At 53.0% G+C, this 23,712-nt stretch overlaps 1 protein-coding gene across 1 annotated transcript; it reads right to left on the reverse strand.

The window, feature by feature from the left end:
- Positions 1-22,629, reverse strand: COL6A1 (collagen type VI alpha 1 chain). Its single transcript, XM_030488369.1, has 35 exons — positions 22,404-22,629; positions 21,582-21,711; positions 19,913-20,113; positions 19,485-19,644; positions 19,189-19,311; positions 19,070-19,090; positions 18,873-18,893; positions 18,726-18,770; positions 18,351-18,404; positions 17,557-17,601; positions 17,431-17,457; positions 17,069-17,095; positions 16,938-16,982; positions 16,659-16,712; positions 16,054-16,116; positions 15,652-15,714; positions 15,459-15,512; positions 15,335-15,370; positions 15,135-15,197; positions 13,410-13,472; positions 10,320-10,382; positions 9,799-9,861; positions 9,306-9,356; positions 9,186-9,221; positions 8,654-8,716; positions 8,137-8,202; positions 7,517-7,552; positions 7,206-7,242; positions 6,414-6,422; positions 5,519-5,652; positions 4,433-4,542; positions 3,967-4,150; positions 3,154-3,328; positions 2,728-2,757; positions 1-2,032 (listed from the first exon to the last, which is right to left on the reverse strand). The coding sequence occupies exons 1-35, from the start codon at positions 22,510-22,512 to the stop codon at positions 1,422-1,424; spliced, it is 3,072 nt and encodes a 1,023-aa protein (XP_030344229.1). The 5' UTR covers positions 22,513-22,629; the 3' UTR covers positions 1-1,421.
- Positions 22,630-23,712: the final 1,083 nt, after the last annotated feature.

Here is a 23,712-nt window from a genome sequence, read left to right on the forward strand (position 1 = left end):
GGGGTTGTGGAAAACAATTTATTTGACAAATTTCCAAAAAGGACCATTTTAGTAAAACACAGGCATAACATAAAATTAACCCATACAATGGGGTTTGGGATACAAAGTGAAGACTTTGGGATGCTGATACCTGGCAATCACTGTTGCTGTCTCAGAAGCGCATGGATTCATAGCAAGAGCACCAATGGAAGCGCTGAAACAACATCTCACCCAGAAAAACCACATCTTCAACGTGGTCCTGGAAACAACTGTGTAAACACCAGGGGCCCACATCACCCAGGCAGTGATAGCACCTTTGTCAGTATACCTGTAGGGTTGGAGTCAAAGACCCTGGCAGATAATGGCAGCCTTTCCCTTGGCTGGGCTGCGGATGAGGCTCTCATTCAATATATAGTACAGTTAGTGGGTTTCCCTAGGTGCCTAACTCCTAGATGGTCCTATAGAAACTTCCAGAGAGCTACCTGGGAATTAGACAGCTTGGCACTTTTGGAAAAGTAGAATAATTACAAAATCCCACTAACTGGGCTCAGAGAGATTTTTCCAGAATGTTGGACCTTGGACTATAACACAAGTCATCAGGTTATTCATGAGGTTCCTGGTTTCACTGTAGGACTGTGAGATCAGTTAGTGAAGGAGTACAGTTGCATAGCTTCTGGTAGGGTTTCCCCCCTCCCCAGTGGGCGATGTCCAGCTTTCCTTTGGTCAGCACCCAGCCTCCCTGCTCTGAATGGGAATGTCAGTGCTGAGGGATGCTCTACCACCCACCTCTACCTCAGCCTGAGAAGTCAGTGCCCCATCTCATGGCTCTGGAGGCCAGAGAGGCTTCCACCCAGCTTGGGTAATGCAGTCTAGCCCTCCCCACCAAGCATGGGACTTATGAACCAAACTTGCCAGCCATGACAAAAATCCCTTCTCAAAGCTTGCTGAAGTGTTGAACATCTCACTTGAAGCACAGCATTAGGTTCAGACCATTGTGAGCTGGGCAAGTGCTCAGCTGATGAAAGAAAGAAGCAAATGAACAAAATCCCTGTATCTGAAAAGGGCATCATCAGCCTTAGGAGACCAAGTTAGTTCTTAATGGTACAAAATCCCGCATCCCAGTGGGATGAGGTTGCTATTGGTGTTCTAGAGTTTTATTGCTAGGTGTGCTTGAGTTTGCCCACTGTGGGGAGAGGGGAAGGCAGCCATGGGCAGGAAGGGAGGTTTGAGGCTAAAGAGAGTAGAGATGCAGATGATGAAGCAGGAAGGAGAAAGAAGGGAACTGTGGACAGCCAGGCTGTGGCACTATGGCCATCTGCATAGACATGAATTCCTTAAGTTGTCAAAAACACTGGGTTTGGGGTTTTCTCTTTGGTTGTTTGCTTTCATTTTTTGGTGAGACAGAAGCAGGCATGGCCTTGGCAAGAAACCCACCCGGATGCTCAGTCAACAGCTATTTTCCTGGAGACAGTTTGGTAGAAGACCCCCCGCAGCAGAGAGGTATAGTCAGGCACACGGAAGAGGTGGCGCTCCCCATAGACCACATCATAATCCGCGCTCTTCCCCGTGACCAGGACACGGATGTTGGGCTCGTTGGCTTGGCTGCCCACTGCCAGCACATAGATCTCAATGCCAGCCTGCTGAGCTTCCTGCACAGCTCTCTCAATGGCCCTGGCCGTGATGCCTTGAGAGTTGCCATCCGAAAACACCAGCACCCTCTTCTTCGCCCCAGCGCGAGAGGAGCGCTGGTACAGCCCCGTGACGTACTGCAGAGCAGCATTGACATCCGTGGCATCGTTGATGAACTCCATGTTGTCAATGGCTTTGGCGATGACCGTGTAGTTGTGCAGGAACTGAGCTTCCACCTTCTGTTGGTTCCGGCCGCTGTACTGGACCACGGAGACACGCACGGAGTCATCGGCAGGCTTGCCAGCCTCCAGGAACCGCTCCGCCAGCCGCTTCACAAACTTCTTGGTGGTCTCGAAGTTCTTGCTCCCAACGCTGGTGGAGCTGTCCACCAGCAGCGTGATGTCTGCCAGCCCGGAGAAGGTGACTGCAAAGGGGAAAAGCCTTGTTAATGCTGGGCTTCTCCTCCTGCTTCTTCCATGGGAAGCTTCCCGAGGAATCCCCAGTCTCTGGGTATTTGCTAGCTTGGGTTTCCCCTATCCCAGTGCTGTCCTACGCTTGCCCTTTTACCCTTTCATTCCTTATTTGGTTTACAACAGGCTGCATTCCCCACGTACTTATCTGGGTTAGATAATCTAGTGGGTCTTGTTGCTTCAGTTACACATTGTCCTTGCGTGCCTGGGAAACACACTTCATCTCCCTTGGCTGGCTTTTTAACCATGATGAGTTTAAGGATTGTATACATTTTTGTCCTGGAGATGTATCCTACCAAATTCCTCCCGATATTCACTTTTCAAGCACCTTTTCCCAAATATTCCTGCCACAGTGCTGACTTTTCCTCATGCTCCCATCACCAGCAACAGTTGATCTCATTACCTGCCCTCAGCTAAAGCCTGTGAGGGTTAAAACGTGGCACAGCCTCCTCTCCCTAGGCTTGAGGTGCCAGGAAAAAACTGTCTAGGCTTTACCCCGATTGGTTTGGTGTTGCTCCCTTCTCCAGCCCAGGAGCCTCCCTGTTGCAAGAGGTGTCCGAGTTATGCATTCCCACAAACACAAGCTCTCACTTTCCCCCCTGCACAGCACCCACAACCCTTTTGTGTGGAACAAGGAGTCAATACTCACTTGGGCAGGTATAGTCCGGACATTTTTTCTCTGTTAAGAAAATGGGAAAGAGTAATTTTCACCAGCTCGTCCTGGAAAACTTCTTCTCCTACAGCTTCCCACAGAGCCACAGGAGGGACAATCTCTCACTTCATTCACAGCTACATTGTGGATAGTGCTGTGAAAAGGCTAAAGGGGCATCAGAAAGCGCAAAGAAATGTTGTGGACAGAGATGCCTTGCAGCAGGAGAGGAGCTGCACCCAACTGCAAAGTGTTCCAAGACATGAGATGTCCTCATTCCTTATTTAATTAAGCCTTGAAGGCCATTCTCTTCCCTCAATGCCTGCTGAAGAACATGACTGGGGAAAGGCAAGGCAGGGCAGCCTGCATCCCTCCTCTTCTGACAGAAACAATCCTCACTACCTTCATAGCCAATCTTTCACCCACCTTGGCACACGTACGAGGTGATGTTCTGCAAGAAGGTGTCATCTAGGAGCTCGGCATAGTTGTCCCTTTGAATGGACAGTCCTGGTCTGGTTGGTCTGCTTAAGCAGGCGATGTCATTGAGGTGATCTGGATTCGGAGGGTTCCGGAAAATGTCACCGATCCCAAGGGAAACCACCTGCAGGGAAGTAAGGACTCTATTATCTAATCATAGAATCCCAGCTCGGTTTGGGTTGGAAGGGACCTTAAAGCTCAACCAGTTCCAACCCCCTGCCACGGGCAGGGGCACCTTCCACTAGAGCAGGTTGCTCCAAGCCCCTGTGTCCAACCTGGCCTTGAACACTGCCAGGGATGGGGCAGCCGCAGCTTCTCTGGGCACCCTGTGCCAGCGCCTCAGCACCCTCACAGGGAAGAGCTTCTGCCTAAGAGCTCATCTCAATCTCCCCTCTGGCAGGTTCAAGCCATTCCCCTTTTCCTGTCCCTCCAGGCCCTTGTCCAAAGCCCCTCTCCAGGTTTCCTGGAGCCCCTTTAGGCACTGGAGCTGCTCTAAGGTCTCCCCTTCAGGAGCCTTCTCTTCTCCAGGCTGCCCCAGCCCAGCTCTCTCAGCCTGGCTCCAGAGCAGAGCTGCTCCAGCCCTCGCAGCAGCTCCATGGCCTCTTCTGGACTTGCTCAAGCCTGTCCCTTTGTCAGAGCATTTCTATTGGCACGTGTCACCTGTGCCCTATAGCCTTGGGTAGCAAAGACATGGAGAGTCCCAGAGAGCCCTCTACACTACTCTGACACCCAGTGCTGTGTGGCAGATCCCTTTGCACTTACTGGGGTGATATCGCAGAGCGAGCTGAGCGGGGTAGGGTCCCGCAGTGTGTCAGAGCGTCCATCTGTGATGACAATGGCAACGCGCTTGTCCGAGGTGAACCTCCGCAGCAGGTTGTCCTTGGTGAACTGCAGAGCTTCTCCAGTGTAGGTGCCCCCAGCTATCCAGTTCAGGTTCTTGATTGCCCTGCAAGCACAGACACTAGTAAACTCGCACATCATGAAGGACCCCCTGGGAACACTTATCTCTGGCATGTTTGCAAGACAGGGCAACACCCCTGCGTGGGGCTTTGGGTGGAAAACTTGGCCTCAGCACCACCTACAATGCCGCTAACTGCTACTTTCAACTAAAGAACGTATAGCATCCTTGCAGCTGCAGGAGCTGCCAGCCTGGAGATGAAGGATGGGAGGGCAGTAGGTGTCCCTGGGTCTGGTCCCTGCATGATGTGCCAAAACCTCACAGACTCACTGTTTGAGTGCCCCGATGTTGTCTATGTTGGCATCCCCCATGGCCACCAGCTCCTGCGTGTTGTCATGGCTGTACTGCACAACACCCACACGGGACTCTCCGGCTTCAAACTGTCGGGGAAAAAAAGAGATGCCAGTTTGGGTCAGATACATCAGGGGGTCCTGGAGGCTCAGAAATCCTGTTGGTGATTTGCACTGAACCCCTTCACAGCAGGATCTGCTGCCTCTTCTCTGTCTTATCCCAGGCAGAAGGAATTCCAACCGGAGTGGATGCACATGGGGGCTAATTCAGTAAAACAAGACCCAAACCCAGGTTCCCGGCTCAGTGATCCCGACACAAGCCGTTGGCCATGGTGGGTATAGGTCTTTCTTCAAAGCTTGTTCTCCTTCCAACACAGTGGTTTTGGTGCCCAGCTCTACCCTTCCAGCCAAAGAGACCCATGCATGTCCACACAAGTGTCCAGCAGCAGCATGTTGTTGTGACTTTACAGCCCAAGTGCTACCTATGTGTCTGTTTAGACCTTAAGACTAGACCCCAAACATCCCAGCCAAATCACAGTGGTAAATGACATTTCTCATGCACAGTAGGTTACTAGGCAAGAGTTAGGAGTAATCATTTGTGTCCCTCTTCAGACTGGAAGGCTCACTATAGGGACAATATTGCTGGTTTGGGCTGCAAAGGTCCCTTTTAGTAGTGTGCTTAACTGATAACTAAACCCAAGCCTGGGGTAAAACAAGAGCCCCTGGGGGATTGGCCATCAGAGAAACTAGGGGAAATTGTAACCCACGGCGTGTTATCTACCCCAGCCACCAGAAATGCTCAACAGGACTAGGAAGAGACTGACTGATCAGGCAAATGCCAGACTCCCTTTGCCGAGGATGTATGAAACGACTATATTTTGAGACAACAAAAACTGTCTGGTCTCTACCTCTTCATGAAGCTGGGAGGAATCAAGACCCAAGCCCAGTTACACACTTGAAGCTAAGCCTTGCAGAGGGTCTTTGGCGTGGAGGCATATCCCCACTTTTCTGCTTGATAACACCAGTGCACGCAAGTGTATATTCATGCACCCAGTGGAAACCTCACCTTCACACGCTCGTCCTTGCTCAGGCGGTCAATGACTTTGATGATGAAGTCCTTGGCAATCTGGAAGTTCTGCAGGCCAATGCTTTCCGAGCTGTCCAACACGAAGAGGAGGTCGACGGGCCCGCAGGTGCACTCTGCAGCAGGGCACAGGGCTTAAACCTTGTCTTTCACATGCATTTTCTATGTGAGCAGCTCACTCAGAGCAGCACGTTTTGCCAGGGAGCCATACCAAAGCGAGCAGCTGATGTCTGCTGTTAGCCCTGACCCAGTGCGTGCCCTATCTACCTGCAACACATGCAGTAAAAGCAGCAAAATAGCTGCATAGGAGACTTGAGAGTCACTTTAATTTCTACATAGCATTTCCATGCTGTGAATACCTTTAAAACGCCCCATAATTATTCCAAAAACCAGTAAAAGCCTTTTCACTTCTTCCATTCACCCAGCCCAGAGGTAACACTGCTGGACTGGAGGAGGCTAACTCAGCTTGCTCCCCCTCTTTCCCATGGCTGAAGGACATCATGAGCCCTTGGCTCTTCCTTCAAGCTTTTGGACTGCAAACCCAACCCGCTGGGACAGCATTAGAGAAAATACACCCAGAACATTCCATTGCAGAGCTGAATCCAACAGTGTGTGCCCTGAACATCCCCTTGCTGGCACAGGGCACCTTTGGCAACAGTTTTCCAGCTGTAGGACCCAGTCAGAGCAGCCTCTGCATCCATGCAGCATCCTCAGGAAGAGCTTGCTGCCCTGCCCTGCCTTGCTCGTGCTCTGTCATCCCTCTTGGGCTCTCAGCACATCTCCATAGCAGAAGGCAAGGAGCAGAGGAAGGGATGGGTGCAAGCAAGGAGAAGGGCTAGCCAATGTCTGCAGAGCAAGCTTGCCAAGTAACACTCACCACAGCAAGCTAGAGGAGAAGGGAGAGAAAGAGAGAAAGTTAAAATACTTGTCACAGGGCTTTTTGCATTTCTGCAAACCCAAAGATATCTCATCTGGACAATTGAAGCTCAGAGAGGTTTCCTTCCTGTTTTAAATACCCAGCCCTCTCTCCTGTTTCGGATTGGGATGCCCCAACCTGGAGCACTGCATGCAGTAGAGCTTAGTTTGTGCACACACTGATGCGTTCTTATTTAAATGAGAATCAAAGCTAATCCTGGAGGAATTACTTAGATCACTAGAGTATGGAGCTCAGACTCAGTCCCCTATGTACCCCATATCCTCCAGTACTTCATTACCAGCCAGAAACCCTTTGCAGCATGTGTACTGCTGCTCCCCATGGCAGAACACTCCAGAACAGGCCTCCCCTTCCCAAGAGGGAAAGTCAGACCCTGCTATTTAAGAACAAAAACCATCGTAAAATGGCCCACACATAGATTTTACACAACTTTGCCTCTATTTCTCATAAAGGGTAATTGTGGATGTACAGAGCCACAGATACAGCAAACCAATCTGCAGCACGCACAAGTGAAACACAGTTCCACAACCTGCTCTAAGCAAAGTCCCTGGGTCAAGAGAAGGAACAGTCAAGTGCAAAAGATTTGCCTCTTTTGGGTTGCTATGGAGAGCACCTCCCACCTCTCCTCCAGCTCATTGACTGAATTGTAAGTGGTGGAAGGGGAGAAATGCCCATGGCATCCTTCCGCATGCTACCTCCTGAGCAGGGTGGGAGGAGCGGTATGGGGATACTCACAGCACATCTTCATGATTATGTCCAAGATTTCACATTCCTGCAAACAGAGGTAAAGATATGTTGTAATAACAGTGAAGGCAGCTCCCAAGTGCTGCCCACCACCTCCAACTGCTGCTCTGTGCCCTGAGAGCACTGGTCCTGATCTGGAAATGAGTGATGGGCTGGCATGAAGGCAATCTGACAAGTGAGACTTGCTGAGACAGCAGCATGAGGCTCCTCCAGCAGTAAATCCCTCCCAGGAGCCATTGTGTGGGGCAGGGGAAAGCACAGACCAAGCAAAGCAAGCAGCACCCCCATCCTGTCCTACTCACATCTGGTCCTGGAGGTCCCACAGGTCCTGCTGGTCCCTGCCAAACAGACGTGGAGAAAGCAGTTACAAGAGCAGACAGTTCCTATCTGTGGTCTTCTGTGCTAATACCTTGCTAAGCAATGCAGCGTCTGGAAAAGGCTTTTTAGCTTCCCACTTGCTGACCACTGGGCTTTGAGCACGTATATCTGCTTGGTTGCATGATGCCCTAGGGATGCACTGGGGTGAAGGGTAAGGAGACCTGCTTCCCCACGTGCAAGCCTTGGCCGCCGCAGCACCCAGGGGATGAGTGGATGGATTCCACTTGTAGCCTCCAGGCCAATGTGAAGCAATGCAAGCAAGTGGTGGCTCAACAGGAACTGAAATGCTTTCAGGATGGCCACTCCAAAAGGCTGCTTGCCCTTATTGAACCTGATCTTATAAGGACACTTTGCTTATGGAAGCACACAAGTGTCTTCATTTTCTGCCCTGATTTTGGGATGAACGTGATGTTTCAGAGCCCTGTGTACCAGGCTGTAGCAGCAGGTTTGCACAGCAGGTCTGTGGTGAGCTCTGCTGTTGGGAGCTCTATCAGCCCCACACACTGCACTCACTGGTGCACACCCTGTCAGGGTCCTTACTTACTGGGCGGCCTTCTGGTCCACGGTGGCCCTTCGCTCCTTTGATGCCCATGGGGCCAGGGTTTGGGTTCTGGAATGAAAACAAAACCAAAATCCACCAATCAGTGTGTGTCAGGGTGCTGCACCTTCCCCTCCATGTGTCTGCTGAACCACTAACACATTATCTGAGGTTGCTGTATCCAGCCAGAAAAGTTAGGGCTTGGGAAGGCAGGGACACCTTCCACTAGAGCAGGTTGCTCCAAGCCCCTGTGTCCAACCTGGCCTTGAACACTGCCAGGGATGGGGCAGCCACAGCTTCTCTGGGCACATCTGGAGCTTTGCCAGCCGTAAGGTGTAGGACACAGAATGAACATCTGGAGAGAAGCTGCCCTTGCCATAAGACACTGCTCAGCAGCAAAGGGCAGACTTAGAAAGCTCTGATGTGCTCTGCCCCGCAGGCAGCGTAGTATTAGAGACCCATCTCAAAGCTCCTCCACTGTGTTCACAGAGAAAGATGATTCAGCTTTATACACATTACTCACATCATTGCCAGGGTCTCCAGCTTCTCCTTCATCACCTTTAGGACCAACATAGCCTTTTGTTCCCTGAAAAATAGCACAGACAAGACTCTTGCATGGACACCTATGGTTATAGCATGGCGAGTTTGGAGCTGCATGCAGTGACCTTGTGAGAAATGACTTGGGAAAGAGATGGAGAGCAGAGTATAGGCTCCTTAGCACCAAATTGCAGTGCCATTGAGGGAATGAGCTTTTTAGGCGTCTTTTAGTGTTATAGCACCATGCAGCTCTTCCCTGGGTGACACTCTCAAACCCAAACTCTGGCTCCATTGGAAAGCACTCATCCCAGCTTGGTGCCCTTGGGTGTTACCTCCAATTCACCTAGTCAGGATACTTCCACCAGAAGCATCCACTGCAGGGAGAGGTGGGCAGAAGGAAAAGAGGGCTTTGGAGGAGCAGGATGCTTCAGGGAGCCCCTTTCACCATTCAGCTGAGGGAGAGGCTTTAAGGAGCCAAAGAAGTTTCTGCTGGGTATGTGAGGAAGCAGCACACTTACATTAATACCAGGGTCACCTCTGTCTCCTTGCTGCCCCTGGGGATGAAGGAAAGGAAGCACATTAGGTGGGACAAGCAGCAATAATGGTCTTAGAGCTTCAAAACAGCACAAAAAACTTACCGGGGCTCCTGTGAATCCAATTGTGCCATTCCCAGGAGGGCCATCTTCCCCCTGGAAAAGAAGGGAGAAATAGATGAGATAATAAAAAGTAAATCCCTTAGATAGCACAGCAGCAGGATCCTGCCCTCCTTGGACAATTTATCTCCAGCAAAACATGCAGGAAATATGCTACTGGTGGGTTGGACACTGGTCCAGGCAAGTAAAAAGGCCACCTTGCTTGTGTGTGACCTGCACAGCCACTGAGACACAAGTGACACTGTTCTTCTCAGCAATTGGGGATATAACCACTGGCTGGGAACAGACTGAGAATGATTCTTTGAGCCTGCAGATGTGATGCATATTCCAAAGGAGGCTGCTTGCAAGTTTTCCCAGCATCTCCTCTGTGCATGGACAGAGTTTCTTCACTTTCTGAGCTGGATGATGCTGTGTGGAACCAGCCTGTTGGACATCCTTCCCAGCATGGCATACAACCCCCCCAACAAATCCCACTCACCCTTTCGCCCATCAGGCCAGGGTCTCCAGGCAGCCCAGGTGCTCCAGGCAACCCCTTTGGACCCTGGAAGGAGCAGAAGAAGCAGTCAAGCAATGCACACACCATCCTTTGAGCTGAGAAGATGATGCCTTCTGAGGCTACCAGCTACCATCACAAGCCCATCATGGGAGGTCTTTTTACTTATACAAGAGCAATGCAAAGCCCACAGATGGGCTTGAGGTTCATTTTGCTCTCCTGGGAGATTCAGGTGCCTGCCCTTGGAAAGCAGCTCCCACAGATCTTGTGATGGGAAGCTCATGGTGCGGCTATACCCCTTCATGGAATGGCTTTTGGGAGGTGGGGAATAAAGGCAGCCGTGGCCTTAAGGATCCATATGTCTGCCAGGAAGCTAGCACCCAAGCTTGCACCTACAACAGGTTTCCAAGATCCCAGGGATTTGGGGACAACCCTAATGGGCAACATTTCCTGGTCTTCTCTTCATTCCCTCCCCTCAGAAGATGCAGTGATGAAGCAGCACTCACCTCATTGCCGCGGGGGCCATCATCTCCTCTGTAGCCCTTGGGTCCTGGGGGTCCAGCCTCGCCCTAGGGAAACACAAAGAGACCTCATAACGGGGATTTGAGGTTGATTAACATGGGTTAATGCTTCATTAACATGCTCCCATTAACATGGGAGATGCTTCAGGAGCTGTGCTCCCTGTCTTCCTCTGCCTACACAGGCCGCAGCTCCCCACACTTCCTTACACACTGCTTTCTGAAAGCTCCATCTGAGGCAGCCCTTCCAGACATCTGCCTCTGTCCAGAACCCCCAAGGCCCTGAAAGCCATCTCTCTCCTCCACACCTCATCCCAGTGACAGAGGACCTGGTGGGAAAGAGGACTAGGTAGGCAGGGATGATGCCTTATAGCACAGCTAGGTTGCATAGTGGCATCCCATCGGCTGTGCCAGATGTGCCACCAGGGCAGAGAATAGTCCTTGGAGATGCAAGTCACCCTAAAGGTGACACAGATGTCCTCTCCACCTTCTGCTCAATGCCAACAGCCCTTCACAGGGTTTATTTGCCAGAAGATTGGTAGTGATGGTGGGTAATGACTGTGTAATGATGCTCTTCCCATATGTCCAAATGCTTGAGCAAGGCAGCATCTCATGAAGAGCTGGGTGTGCAGCCAGTCCCGAGGTGATGGTGATGGAGATGACAGAGGCAGGCAGAGAGCAAGTCGTGGTGGGAAAGATCCATGGCTTGGCAATTGTTCCTCCAGCATCTCTGCTGCAGACAGCAGGATTTGCCAGTCCCAGATTCCCAACCTCTGGAATATTCCCTGTGATAAGCCATGCGGCTGCAGGCTCCTGGAAGTACTTGCTCAATGGTACCTGGGCTTCAGCATTGCAGCGGTGGCTGCCCCATCCCTGGCAGTGCCCAAGGCCAGGTTGGACACAGGGGCTTGGAGCAACCTGCTCTAGTGGAAAGTGTCCCTGCCTGTGGCAGGGGGTTGGAACTGGATGAGTTTTAAGGTCCCTTCAACCCAAACCACTCTGTGATTCTATGTGGCTGCAGAGGACTTAATATTGCACAGTGCGGAGTACTAAGCTGCTCAAGGGCATGTGAGCCTATTTCTGCGCAAAAGCCCAGGAGAGAAAAAGCTGGGAAGCAGTGACAGGAACTCATGACTGTTCACACCAGCCAAAGCTGGATCCACAGCACCCTTGGCTTGTGCTGGCCGTGCATGTCCTCACACAGCACAATTCCCTCCTGGCCCTGCAGGAGTTTATGAAGATGCAGGATTTTAAGTCAAGGAATCTTCAGCAGTTCCATGTCCATTACCTTTCTGGGTGTGCCAAGAATCACATGAGGGATGGGGCACCATGGCCAGGATGAGAGAAGGACCACCAAACCTGCCCGTGAGGATCAGGGAAAGAGCATGCTGACCTTTAGCTTCTCTTGGAATAGAAAGAGGATGAAAGGGAGTCACAGGTTAGTGGGAGCCCTTTCCCCTTGCCAAGAGAAATAAGCTTAGAGAGCCAGAGCTTGCAGATAACATGGCTTGAAACACATTCGTGTTTGCCAAAGTCCTACTCTTGCCCAAGCCCAATTACTCATTTATTTCTAATTTGGCCAAGCAAAAGCATTCTTTCTGAGCTTATGGAAAGAAAACTCTTGCTTTTCAACTGCTTTTGAAATCTTCCTGGAGCAGTGGAAGCACTGGGGCAAGTCCCTGGCATGGGGAATCATTGGAGCTGCTTCTGTAATGCTTCCTCCTCCGACAGAGGTTTGTCTCAAGTTCAGTGCTGGGGAGGTTAAAACCATACCCCACAGGCTCAGGAACAGCAGGGGGACTGTTCCTTCTCCTTTGTCCTCCTCCCCACTTGGAAAGGCTGGATGGAAGCAGGATCTATCCCAGCCTGGCTCCCCACCATACTTGGCATCTCTCAGGCTTGCATCCAGCATCTTCTGCGTCTTACTTCTGCCTTGAACCTAGAATGAGCCTCCACCACATGGAGAACAGCTCCAGTCCTCCTTCCTTTGCTGGTGTCAGCCTGCAGCACTGGTCCATCACATGCACACATCCAAAGAGACCCTTCCTAGCCCTTCCTACCAGGGCCACCTCCCAAAACAACACCTCTCACCACTGCAGTGTCCCCATGTCACCCATGCTGGGGATAACATGAATGAAACAGCGCTGTTCCACACTCCACATCTCCTTCACGGCTCTTCAACACTTGGTTGACCACAAAGGAGTTCAAGACCTGTCTTGTCTTTGTCCTCACGCTGGTGCCCATGCGCCAAGCCCCGTGGAAGTCCCGCTCCACCAGCGTGGGAACGTTTGTTTCAGTCACTTCCGTGTATCCTGGGCTCCATCAAAACTCTGATGGTGTGTGTAGGAGAGAAGCTGTCCCACAGATCCCTGTCCAAGGATGCTTGCTTAGTTTCAAAAACCCTGTTGGCCATTGCAAATCAGTGCTATCACCATGGAGGATTAACCCAGCAACACCTCCAGACCCAGACGACTACATCTTTGGGAAGAAAGAGCCTGTAATTGTGCACGGGATGCTTTCCTCAGGCTGGAGGTAGCCAGCTCTGCTCTCCAGAAAGCCTGTGGGGTCTGAGGCCTGTTCCTTGAGGCACACAAGGACAAGCAGACCCAAGAGCAGGAGGGCCAGACCTTGCAGCAAGCAGACGTGAGGAGTACTGGCTTTGGGACAGAAGGTCACTGCAGATGTCAAGGGTGTCAGGGACACTGCTGGGGCCCCATCAGGCTTATCCTCACTGATATCCCATTGACTCCCTTGACCTACATGACCACCGCCTGAACGTTGTGTGCATCACTGCAGCTTGCGCTTGTCAGTTTCCAAATCTGTCAGACATTTTGGCATCTGCTCCCATGGGATTGGGAAATAGCACGGAGATTGCTCTGTCTCCATTCCTATAGCCTTGTTCATATCCCAGCTTCTCCAAGAAATCCCTGCCCCTTTCCACCAGCTTTGCTACCCAGTCTGGAAGATGCTGAGAACTTGCTGCAAGATGCTGTGGCATCAGTCAAGCCCCTGACCCCACTCTTCCCACTGCTCCAACCACTTCCACTTGGGATCCAGAAGGTTAATCCAAGCTCTTACCTGGTCTCCAGGTGGTCCGAGGGGTCCTTCCCGCCCTTGGTCACCTGGTGGTCCAGGCTCTCCCTGAAAATGCACACAGAGGGCATGAGGAACTCAAAGAGGGACATACAAAGGGCCCTGCATGCAACGGGAAGCAGGGATGCAGCACTGGTGGCACATGCTGGATAGGGTTTAGGTAGGAAACTGTCAGAGGCATTGGGAGAGAGAAGACAGGCTGGTGTGGCCAGCTCGAAGCCAGGAAGACAGCTCTAAAAGGAAGACCTTCTGGAAGATGGGAGTGCTTCCCTCTAGGTGATAGGTTTCTACCTGTTTTGTGCCAGAAAAACAAATGCAAAGCTTCTGCAGATACACAGTTCTGGCCCCAAAAACAGAGTGGTTTTCCCAACCACATTCTGCAACCACAGGTCTGCATACATACGCTGCTGTCCCCATGCATAGGCAGAGACTCCTGGCTAGCAGCCTCCTCCCTCTACCCCCTCTTCCTCCAGCTTGCTGTCTCTCTGGAGCTAAGGGAATTTCCAAAGGAATGAGCCAGTAGATGGGGAAGGACATTCTCACCTCTCACTGCTGATGCTCTCCCCTCTCCTTTGCTAACACTCAGCAACCTGGGTTGGCTCCAGGGCATCTTTTTCATCTAGACTCACAACCATGAGCCTTCAAACACTGCATTGGATGGGGCAGCTTCTCTGGGCACCCTGTGCCAGTGCTTCACCACCCACACAGGGAAGAACTTCTTCCTTAGTCACACCTGGCTTAAAGCTTTGAGGGAAGCAGCTGAAAGCTTGTTGACCCAAAAGCTGTTGTTTGCAAGCTAGAAGCTTCCAGATGCCTAGAGCCAAACAGTAAATACAAAACACAACTTCTAAAGGGCCCTGAGCGTCAGTGAAGGACGTTTCTGGCGAGGTTACACAGCCTCGTGCTTGGACTAGAACTTGGAAGGAAGCAGCCCATCGTCTGCTGAACAGTTTAACTCCAGGACACTGGCGTGCCTTCATCTCCTGCGCACATCTGCCCCGCACACCATGGGGAGCAGCAAGTGCTAAACAGGAAGGGGGAGGCTGCCAGAGGTGGATCTTTACCCCCTTTCCTGGAGCCAGTGTTGGGCAGAAGACCGGTGCTGGTGGTACTGGGACACCCACTGGGATGCTACTGCTGGATGCCCGGCCTCCTGCTGCCCCCCACCCTTTGTCCCTCACCACATGTTTGTCCTGGCCTGCTGAGTGCTCCTCTGCCTGTCCCTCCCATGCTCGTGTTCAGTGACTCATGCCCTGACAGCAGGAAAAATACTTTCCTAGTGATTCCCACCCAAAAAGGGGACGGAAGGGTGTTTCCCCTTCCACCCGCACACGCTGCCCTGTCACTAGTGGCATCCATACCAATAGTACCCCACGCAGAGCACCCGGAGGATGCCTTGGCCTCCTTGCTCTCCGTCAACTGGTTTTTGCTCTCTGCCTGCCCTCAGCTTGCTGGGCACGTTCTCCTCTGGGTTTTGGCTGTTTAGTGATGAGCTGACAACACAAAGGGGTGATTGCTGGGGGGACAACACAAGGTTCCTCCCTGGGCTGGCAGGGAAAGGCACTAAGCTTGCCTGTTGGCCCACAGGCTGGTGGAGTTCGCCACTGGCCGCCCATTTCCAGCCACTGGCCGCCTATTTCCAGCCCCTGGCTGCTAAGCATGACCCTATTTGCAAGCAGATGCTGAAAGCTGCCCTCTGGATGCAGTTACCGGCTCTCCTCTTGGCCCACGGTCACCCGGTGAGCCCAGGGCTCCTCCTTCTCCATTGCTGCCCTGCAAAGAGAGATGGAGGGAACACCAAATCAGGACCGTCCCTTCATTGCCCACCTCTGAGCGGGCTCACCCCCAGCCCTCCTCATCCTTATCCTTATCCATGCCCTGCCAATGTGGTGCCTGGTGTCCTCACTTACCCGCTCTCCAGTAGGACCATCCGGGCCTGGAGCACCCTATGGAAGAACGAAAGGGATGGTCAACATGTGGTGGGGATGGCTGGCAAAATGCATGGATGGGGGGCACGGTGGGCAGAGGGCTCACCTCATCACCTGTTTCTCCTGGTGGTCCAGGCTCACCTTGGTTTCCAGGAGCACCCTGTATGAGCAAACGGGACAAGTGAGCAGGTTTTGGAGTGAAGTTTCTGCCTTGGACAGGCTCTGCTTCAAAGCCAAGGCTGGAGCACGGGAAGCTCTCCCTCTTGCAGAGGATGCTCGTGCATGGGTGCTTCACTCACCTTCTCCCCAGGGCTGCCGGGAATTCCCTGTCGGCCAGGTTTTCCATCATCACCAGGCTCTCCCTTCGCAAGGACACAAGGCACAGTCAAGACAGCATCAAGCACCCAGCAGTGGATATCGGCTCCCACGAAGGCCATTAGGAGCCGTTGGTGTATTCCAAGCCCCCCATTCCCAGCAGATCCTCCCCAACCTGCCCAGCACAAGCCACATTTTTGCAGGAACCCCCCCCAATATCTCAGGGGTGTTGTGGGCACCCTGGGAGTCACACTAGGTGGTGGCCATAGGCTTGCTCCCAAGCAGTGCAAGAAGGCCAATGATGGGTAAATCACTACATCTCCCTTCTTGCAAGAGAGGGGTCCCCAGCACCCTCCTTCCATGTGAGGCTGGGCAGAGCAGCTCACCTTTCCTCCCTTGGGTCCGTAAGCACCAGGATCTCCCTTTGGTCCAGGTAGGCCTTGAGCTCCCTGTTGAAAATAAAGGCAGCATCACTGAAAACAAAACCAGCATCACTATGTGTGGGGAACTGGGCATGGAGCAAGCATCGCAGCAGCCAGCATCACTATCCGTGGGGAACAGGGCATGGAGCAAGCATCCCGGCTCTTAGCTCCCCAGCAGGATGGGGATGTGGACTCAGGAGCGACACAGGGATGGCATGGTACTCTTGGACCATAGAGCCATGCAAGCATCACTACTGACTACGGTGCTGAAACACTGAGCAGCTCAGATTAAAATGGCAGCAAAGGTTGGGCTGCTGAGGCTGGACTGCAGTGACAGGGGTGCCACCATGGATGTGCCATCCTGGGAGCACAGAAATAAGAAGGGAAAGTGGAGAAACACAATGCACAGACAAGCTGTGGCTGCCTCATCCCTGGCAGTGTTCCAGGCCAGGGTCCAAGCACAGCAACTACCTCCCAGCAGCCCCCCCTTCTTGGAGATGTCCCCATTTCCATGCGCTATCCTGGAAGACACAGTTTGTTCTCATACAAGGGGCACCCACAGTACATACATCAAATCCAGGTGAGCCTTTGCAGCCTGGTAACCCGGGGTATCCAGCTTCACCCTGTCGGACAAAGCAGGGGTGTCCATGAGCAGTGCCCATGGGAAGACCCCCCCCTTCCATCCCATACCTCCCAGAGCCCTGAAAGGGACATCCCAGCCCTGTCCCTGGCTTGCAGGTGAACCAGGACCCCATTGCCCCATGTGGGACACTGGTTTTGTTCCCAGATCCCACAATGGATTTGGAGGGTCCTCAGGCTAAGCGAAGTGCCCCAGACTGGAGATTTACCTTCATGCCATCAATGCCGTCGATTCCACGCCTGCCCTTCTCACCCTGAAACGAAGAATAGCTTCCATGAAGACCCTTCTCCCCCCAGGCATCACACAGAAAGAATAGATGGTGCAAAAGCAGAAGCTGACCTTGGCTCCTTTGGCTCCTCTTGAACCCTGCAAAGGGAAGGAGAGAGATGTTAGGCCCCCAAGCAGAGCAGATCTGTGCCCCCCCTGTGCTGCAGTCCCCATGCCAGCATGGGCTGATGGTGCAGGTGTTCACCCTGAGCACCACCAATCTTCCCTGTTATGTCTGCTTTGTGCCCACTGCATGGTGCTTGTCTAATCCCCAAGGCTGTGCCGGCTCCAAACTGGCTGATCCAGTCGGATCCCCGATCTTGGCACGAGGGATGGATGCACAGCACACACCAGACCCCAACACCATACAGCTGCAGCCTGGGGTAACCAAGCAGGGGACACAGATTTTCCCTCAACATCCTTGCTGGCCTCACCTTTTCTCCTCGACTTCCTTTGTCACCCTAGAGATGGAAGGAAAGAGGAAAACAGGAGAATGAGAATGCAGCACAAAGCCTGTGGCCCATCTAGAACCATCCTTATGACCCTGCAGCCCCATGTACCTTCATTCCTTGGTAGCCAACAGGTCCCATGTCCCCTGGCCTGCCCTAGAGAACAGAAACATGATGTTAGGGATGCAAACACTGTCACCACCATCACCATGGGGCAGTTTTGCCCCAACCACCATAGCAGAGGCTTTCCCATATCTTCCTGTGTGGAAGCACGGGATCATTGTGGAGGGCAGAGAGGACCTGCCTTCACCTCCACCATCTCCAGCCCTTGCTGAGGGTGAGGGGAAATGGGTTGTCAGGGGGACACATGGATGAAGGACAAGGGCAGAACACCCCTGGGGAGGAAAACCACCTGGCAATGGGGGTATCCAAATTGGGAATTGCACAGGATGAGTAAGTGCACACTCACGTGTGTGGGAGAAACACACCTCCCCAAAATAAGTGTACCTAATGAAAGAAGGAAGGGAGGAGAAGGAAAATAGTTTCCTCATGCTATTAGCTTACTATTTACCAAGGGTTTCCCTGTAACACTGCCGTGCTTGTTGTGTCAGAGGACACGGGAGGGAGCCCAGAGTCCACCCCTGGGCTGGCACACATGAGTCAGAGATGTGTCTCCTCCAGGAGAAATGGCTATATTGGGTGAGGAACAAGGCAGCCTTGTAGCAAGAGGAGGGGCCACCCTGCTGCCCACCGGAGGCCACTGCTTGTCAGGGTGGCTGTGGAGGGAGACAGCGGACCATGACCATGGAGACAGGATGATGCAGGAGCTGGTGAGGATGTGCCCGAGAGGTCCGGGCACAGAAGTGGCCAATAAACAGAGTCACCAGTGCTGGTTCTTTACTTACTGGCTCTCCAGCATCTCCTTTCTGGCCAGGAAGACCTGGCTTGCCCCTTTCTCCCTGCAACACAGGACAGAAATAGAGTTAGCTCATCATCCCCAGGAAGAGAACAATAACCTGTTGAAAGGAGAACAGTAGCAGCAATGCCCCATGGATGTGGGGAGCAGATGACACCAGCCACATGGGAGCATGGTGCAGGTCTTCATCCTGCCCGTGTCTCTGCCTATGGCAGGGGGTTGGAACTAGATGATCTTTAAGGTCCCTTCCAACCCAAGCCATGCTATGATTCTGTGATCCATCTCTCCATAGGTCAGTGGTGAGGTACCAAGGACCCCACAGGTGTCTGAGTATCCCACTGCATGGCCACATCCAGTCCCTCACCTCATTGCCTGCATCACCAGGAGGTCCAGGAGGTCCTCGGGGAGGCTGTGGAAGGGAGAAGTGGGTTAGACCAGCCACCAAGGCACAGCCTGGGGCTATGGGGATGCAAGGGAAAGGGGACAGAGGGTCTCAAAAGCCCAAACTCACCTGGCACTCGAAGGAGCAGCACTGCCCAAAGAGGAGAAAACAGCATTATAGATGCAGCAGGCAGCACCCAGGCTCCCCCCTAGGGCTGCCTGCAGGGGACGGCTGTGCCATTGAGCCCCTGTTTGTCTCTGGGTGGCCCACAGGGGACCTGCTGAGGCACAGGGTTGGGGAGGAGCAGGGCTCCGAGGGGCACTCACCGATTGCTCCGTGTTAACTTTCTGCAAGACAAGAGGGCAAAGAGAGGGGAGTTTGAAAGGTATGGGTGAGCCCCATAGGAAGAAGGGATGGGCTGGGAAAGGGGGTGGTGGGTGCTCACAATCATATCGATGATGGTGTTGATGGTTTCCTCCACATCGACCTCCCGGGTTGGCTTCAGGCTGGTGGCAGTGAAGTTGCGGCGGTAGGCATGGTCTGTGGCGATGATGTTGAGCCGCTGGTCCTACGGTGGGGAGGGCACAGTGAGGCCTGCAGGTACCCATGCAGGACCCATCTCCATAGACCACCATGGGGACCTGCATCCTAGCTCCAAGGAGGGGCTCTGAGAGGCACCCAGAGCATCCTTTGCCCCATTGAGGACCCCTGCAGGGAGCATCCCTGCTGCATGGTCCCTACCAGGTGGTTGGGGGAGATGGCGACAGAGAACACTTTGATTCCCAGATGTTTGGCTTCATTGGCAGCATCATCCAGGCCTCCACAAGGCTCCTTGTACCCTTCCAAGGGGTGTCCGTCAGTCACCACGATGAGGTATTTATTCTCCTTGTGATGGGAGCCACTGCAAGGGTTTAAAACACAGGATTTAACAGATTCAGCTGGAGAGGAGTGGCTTGGACACCTCTGGATGCACACTGCAAGCAGTGCCCCAGCCTATGGGCAGGGGATGCCCTCATCCCAGCAAAGCAGGAGTGCTAAGAACCTGTCACCCCCATGTCTATTCTGTGACCTCCTATCCCATCCTGGGCACACAATGCAGAGCTGTCCTAACCCAGCAGCTCCCAACCTCCATCCACCGTGGCCGCACCACCAGCATCACCCACTCTTACCCGATGAGCAGCTCCTCAATGCCCCGCTTGATGGCACAGTCGGTGTAGGTGCCCTTCCCAATGTAGTTCACAGCTGAGACACGGTTCTTCAGCTCATTCTGGCCGCTGGGCATCGAGGTGAGGCTCTTGATGAGCACTACCTCATCACTGTAGTGCAGTGCTCCAGCATTCCACACCAGGTTGCGGTCGCAGCGGTAGTACCTGCCCGGATACACCAGCACATGGGCTATTAGGACCTCCACCTGCACCCTGCCACCAGCTCCACTTTGTATTCACTGGCCTACAAAGCCAAACATTGCAGGGCTTTACTAGGGCTCCTGCTCTCCTGTAAGGCTGGGATGTGCTTCGTATGCAAAGCTCAGCTCCAGAACCATGGGAGCAGGGTGGTTTGGAAGGGCAAAGGGGTGCTCAAGGGTCGGACAGTTGGGAAGAGAGGCTTCCTGAAGAGGTACCAGACTGCAGTGGCTGGAGCTGAGCAGAGGCTGAGGCAGACGGGGAAACACCACACACAGGATTATGGTGAGTTTTCCACTGCTGGATGTGTTAAAATCAAAGCATCACAGAAAGGTTAAGGTTGGAGAGAACCTTAAGATCATTTAGTTCATCTCAATCTCTCTTCTGTCAGTCTGAACCCGTCACCCCTTGTCCTGTCACTACAGTCCCTGATGAAGAGTCCCTCTCCAGCATCCTTGTAGCCCCCTTCAGATACTGCAAGGCTTCTACACCTCCTGCAGAAGGATGCTCTGATGGATCAGTGTGTCCTGTGTGCCTGCATCTGCAACTCCCTGGGACAGAGGCATCACAACTACTTGTGCTTTGGCCAATGTACCAAAGAAGGTCTTTTCAGGATGCTGGGGCCAATCCCAAATGGATGGGGTTGCACAGCTCCCTCAGTTCCACAAACCCATCTTCTCTCTGCCCAGCAGGACCTTCCCAAAGCCACCTGAGCACACTGCAGGTACACAGCAGGTAGAGCGGCAGGGTAGGCACAGGAGTATTAGGGGTGGGCTTTGGACAAGGGCCTGTAGGGACAGGTCAAGGGGAATGGCTTTAACCTGTCAGAGGGGAGATTGAGATGAGCTCTGAGGCAGAAGCTCTTCCCTGTGAGGGTGCTGAGGCGCTGGTACAGACTTTTCCCAGAGAAGCTGTGGCTGCCCCATCCCTGGCAGTGTTCAAGGCCAGGTTGGACACAGGGGCTTGGAGCAACCTGCTCTAGTGGAAGGTGTCCCTGCCTGTGGCAGGGTTTGGAACTGGATGAGCTTTAAGGTCCCTTCCAACACAAACCAGTCTGTGATTCTGTGAGCGCTGGATTTAACATCAGAGGCTCCCTGCTGCCACCCAAGCACCCAGGTCATTGTGGGCCTGAGCAGCCGGTGGCATGGGGATCAACATCCCTTTGGCACTACAGAATAACCACCCATGGTGCTGAGGTGCCATGTCTGCCACTCCAGGAAGCTATTGCTTTCCAGAGGGTCAGTGCAGGCAGCCCTGCTAAAGGCCAAAGTGGGATGGCTGTGGACTGGAAGAGGGAGGGGATGGTCCCCCCGCCATCATTAACATCCCTGCTTTCCCCCCTCCTCCCTCCCTCCCTGAATGGCCAGCCTCAGCACCCCACCCAGCACCAGGCTCAATCCCTGGAGCATCCTGCACAACCCCCCAGGGGATGTACCTGTTTGTCAGCTTATCAATGAACCGGTTGGTGAAATCTTTCACTTGGGAAACTAAGTCCCCAAAGGGCTTCACCCTAAGGGCAACGCTCTCCGAGGTGTCCAGCACGAAGAACAGGTCCACAGGACAGTCTGGGAAGAAGCGGAGAGGCAGGATTTGGATGGTGGCCCTGCTGTATTGCCTCCCTGAGCTGTGTTAAGGGGGCTGCTCTCATATGCTAACCCCATGCAAGCACACACATGGGTGAGATTGCTCATTTTGCCATCAAGGGTAAGCCAGATATTCACAAAGCATCACTTTGTGAAAGCATTTAACAGCTTTCTTCTACATGTTTAGCCATTTACATTCAAAGAGTGTCTTTGCAAGACCAATACTGGTTATATATAAAATAACATGCAGATGCATCTTAAAAAGCCATAAACCCAAGGCATGATAACAACGAACGCAATGAGAAACTAGGGATTTTCTGACACATCCTGGCACAAATATCACTGCAGAGGAGAGCAAAAGTTTGGCTCTTAACAGCCAAACAGCAATGTCAAACCCAAACTGTTTCAGAAAGCTAAACTGGTATCAGTGTTATTCCCTCTCCTACATCCTATGGCTACTGGCAACACCTCCTGAAACAGAGCCAAGGAGAAAGAGCCTAAAAAGCATTAGAAGTAGGTACTTCTCTGAGCTCTCTCTTCTCAGCAAACACCATGTCCCAACATAGCTGTGCACTGCAGCAGAGGCATCCGCCCAAGGGGGGAACAAGCAGCCGGACTTCTCTGCTGATCCCAAGAGGAATAAACCACACTGGAAAGCAGCAGCCTGGACTTACCTTCTGTGTTTGCGACCCGGGTGGTGATTTCTGGGCGCTGAGCCCACGATTCCCCCCCCAGGAAGCCGGCCAGGAGCAGCAAAGTGAATATAAAGTCTTGCAGGATCATTGTGCTCGGCTCAGATTTCCATCAAGCTGGATCGAAGCAGGAAATAAAAGGTAGGGAAGGAGAAGCCGGCAGCCGGGAGATGCCGCGATCCGGAGGCAGGAGTCGCTGGATATGTATTTTTACTACTTTTCCCCCCTTGTTTCCATGGGAGGAAGGGCAGGCAAAGGGTGAGGAGGAGACTTCCCAGCCCCAGCACTGAGGGAGGGATCAGGAGATGTCAGCTGTGAGTCAGAAATGCATGAGGCACTTCTCCTCACCCGATATGTGAATGTTGCTATACCTGCGATGGTATCCTGCCCACTGGTGCCTTGTTGTGCAGCATCAGCATCTACATCCCCACCTCCATGGGCTTATCCTGCTCCGTGGGGCAGGGGTGGGCTCAGGGCACCGGCCAGGCTGCTCCCTGCCCAAGCAAACTGAGGCAGGGGGACAGGCATTCCCATTGCATCCCTGCCTACATGGGAGTTCGCCTGTGTTGTCCTGCTAACCAGGGGCAGCGCAAAGCTGTCCCACCCAGAGATGGGGGCACTATGGAGGCACCACATTTTGGGAGAAGAATGTTCCTAACTCCAGGGCTTTCTACGCAACACAGCCAGAAACCTGAGGGCAAGCTGAGAAAGGAGGGTGGAAAGGTATCACTGCCCATGGGTTGGAAATAAATGATCTTTGTGGTCCCTTCCAACCCAAACCAGTCTGTGCTTCTACAAAAAGCTCCATAGACTGGAAATAACCCTGTTTCCCCCAAGGCCATGCTCAGGGCAGAGAGCAGGGATGGGGTCCAAGCTGTCAAGCCCAGGAGGTAGAAGCAGGAGCGCAAGCCCTTAGGGATGCTCGAGATGAGCATCTTCCCATCCTGTAGGATGGCAGGACCTGCAGCAGTGAGGAGATGGGCTCCCACAGCAAGGCATCGTAGACCATCTGCTCTCCATGGCCAGTACTGGAGATGAGTGCTACGCTGCTGGACCCAAAAGCAGTACAGCCAAAGCCCTCATCCACACCAACATAAGTTTAGGTGCATCTGCAGAAGCTGATGTTAAAACCAAGGAAATAAGAGAAACTGCTGGTCTCCAGGAGGTGCTGGACTGCTGCTGAGCATCCCTGCACCCCTTTAGGTCCCTTAGGACTTTGGAGAGCCTGAGGGTGCCATGTGCTTTGGCTCAGGGGCAGCCATACTAACAGGGTTCCCTGATGGAAGGAGGC

Source organism: Strigops habroptila, chromosome 5 (genome assembly GCF_004027225.2).
Source record: "Strigops habroptila isolate Jane chromosome 5, bStrHab1.2.pri, whole genome shotgun sequence".
Taxonomy (NCBI): Eukaryota; Metazoa; Chordata; class Aves; order Psittaciformes; family Psittacidae; genus Strigops; species Strigops habroptila.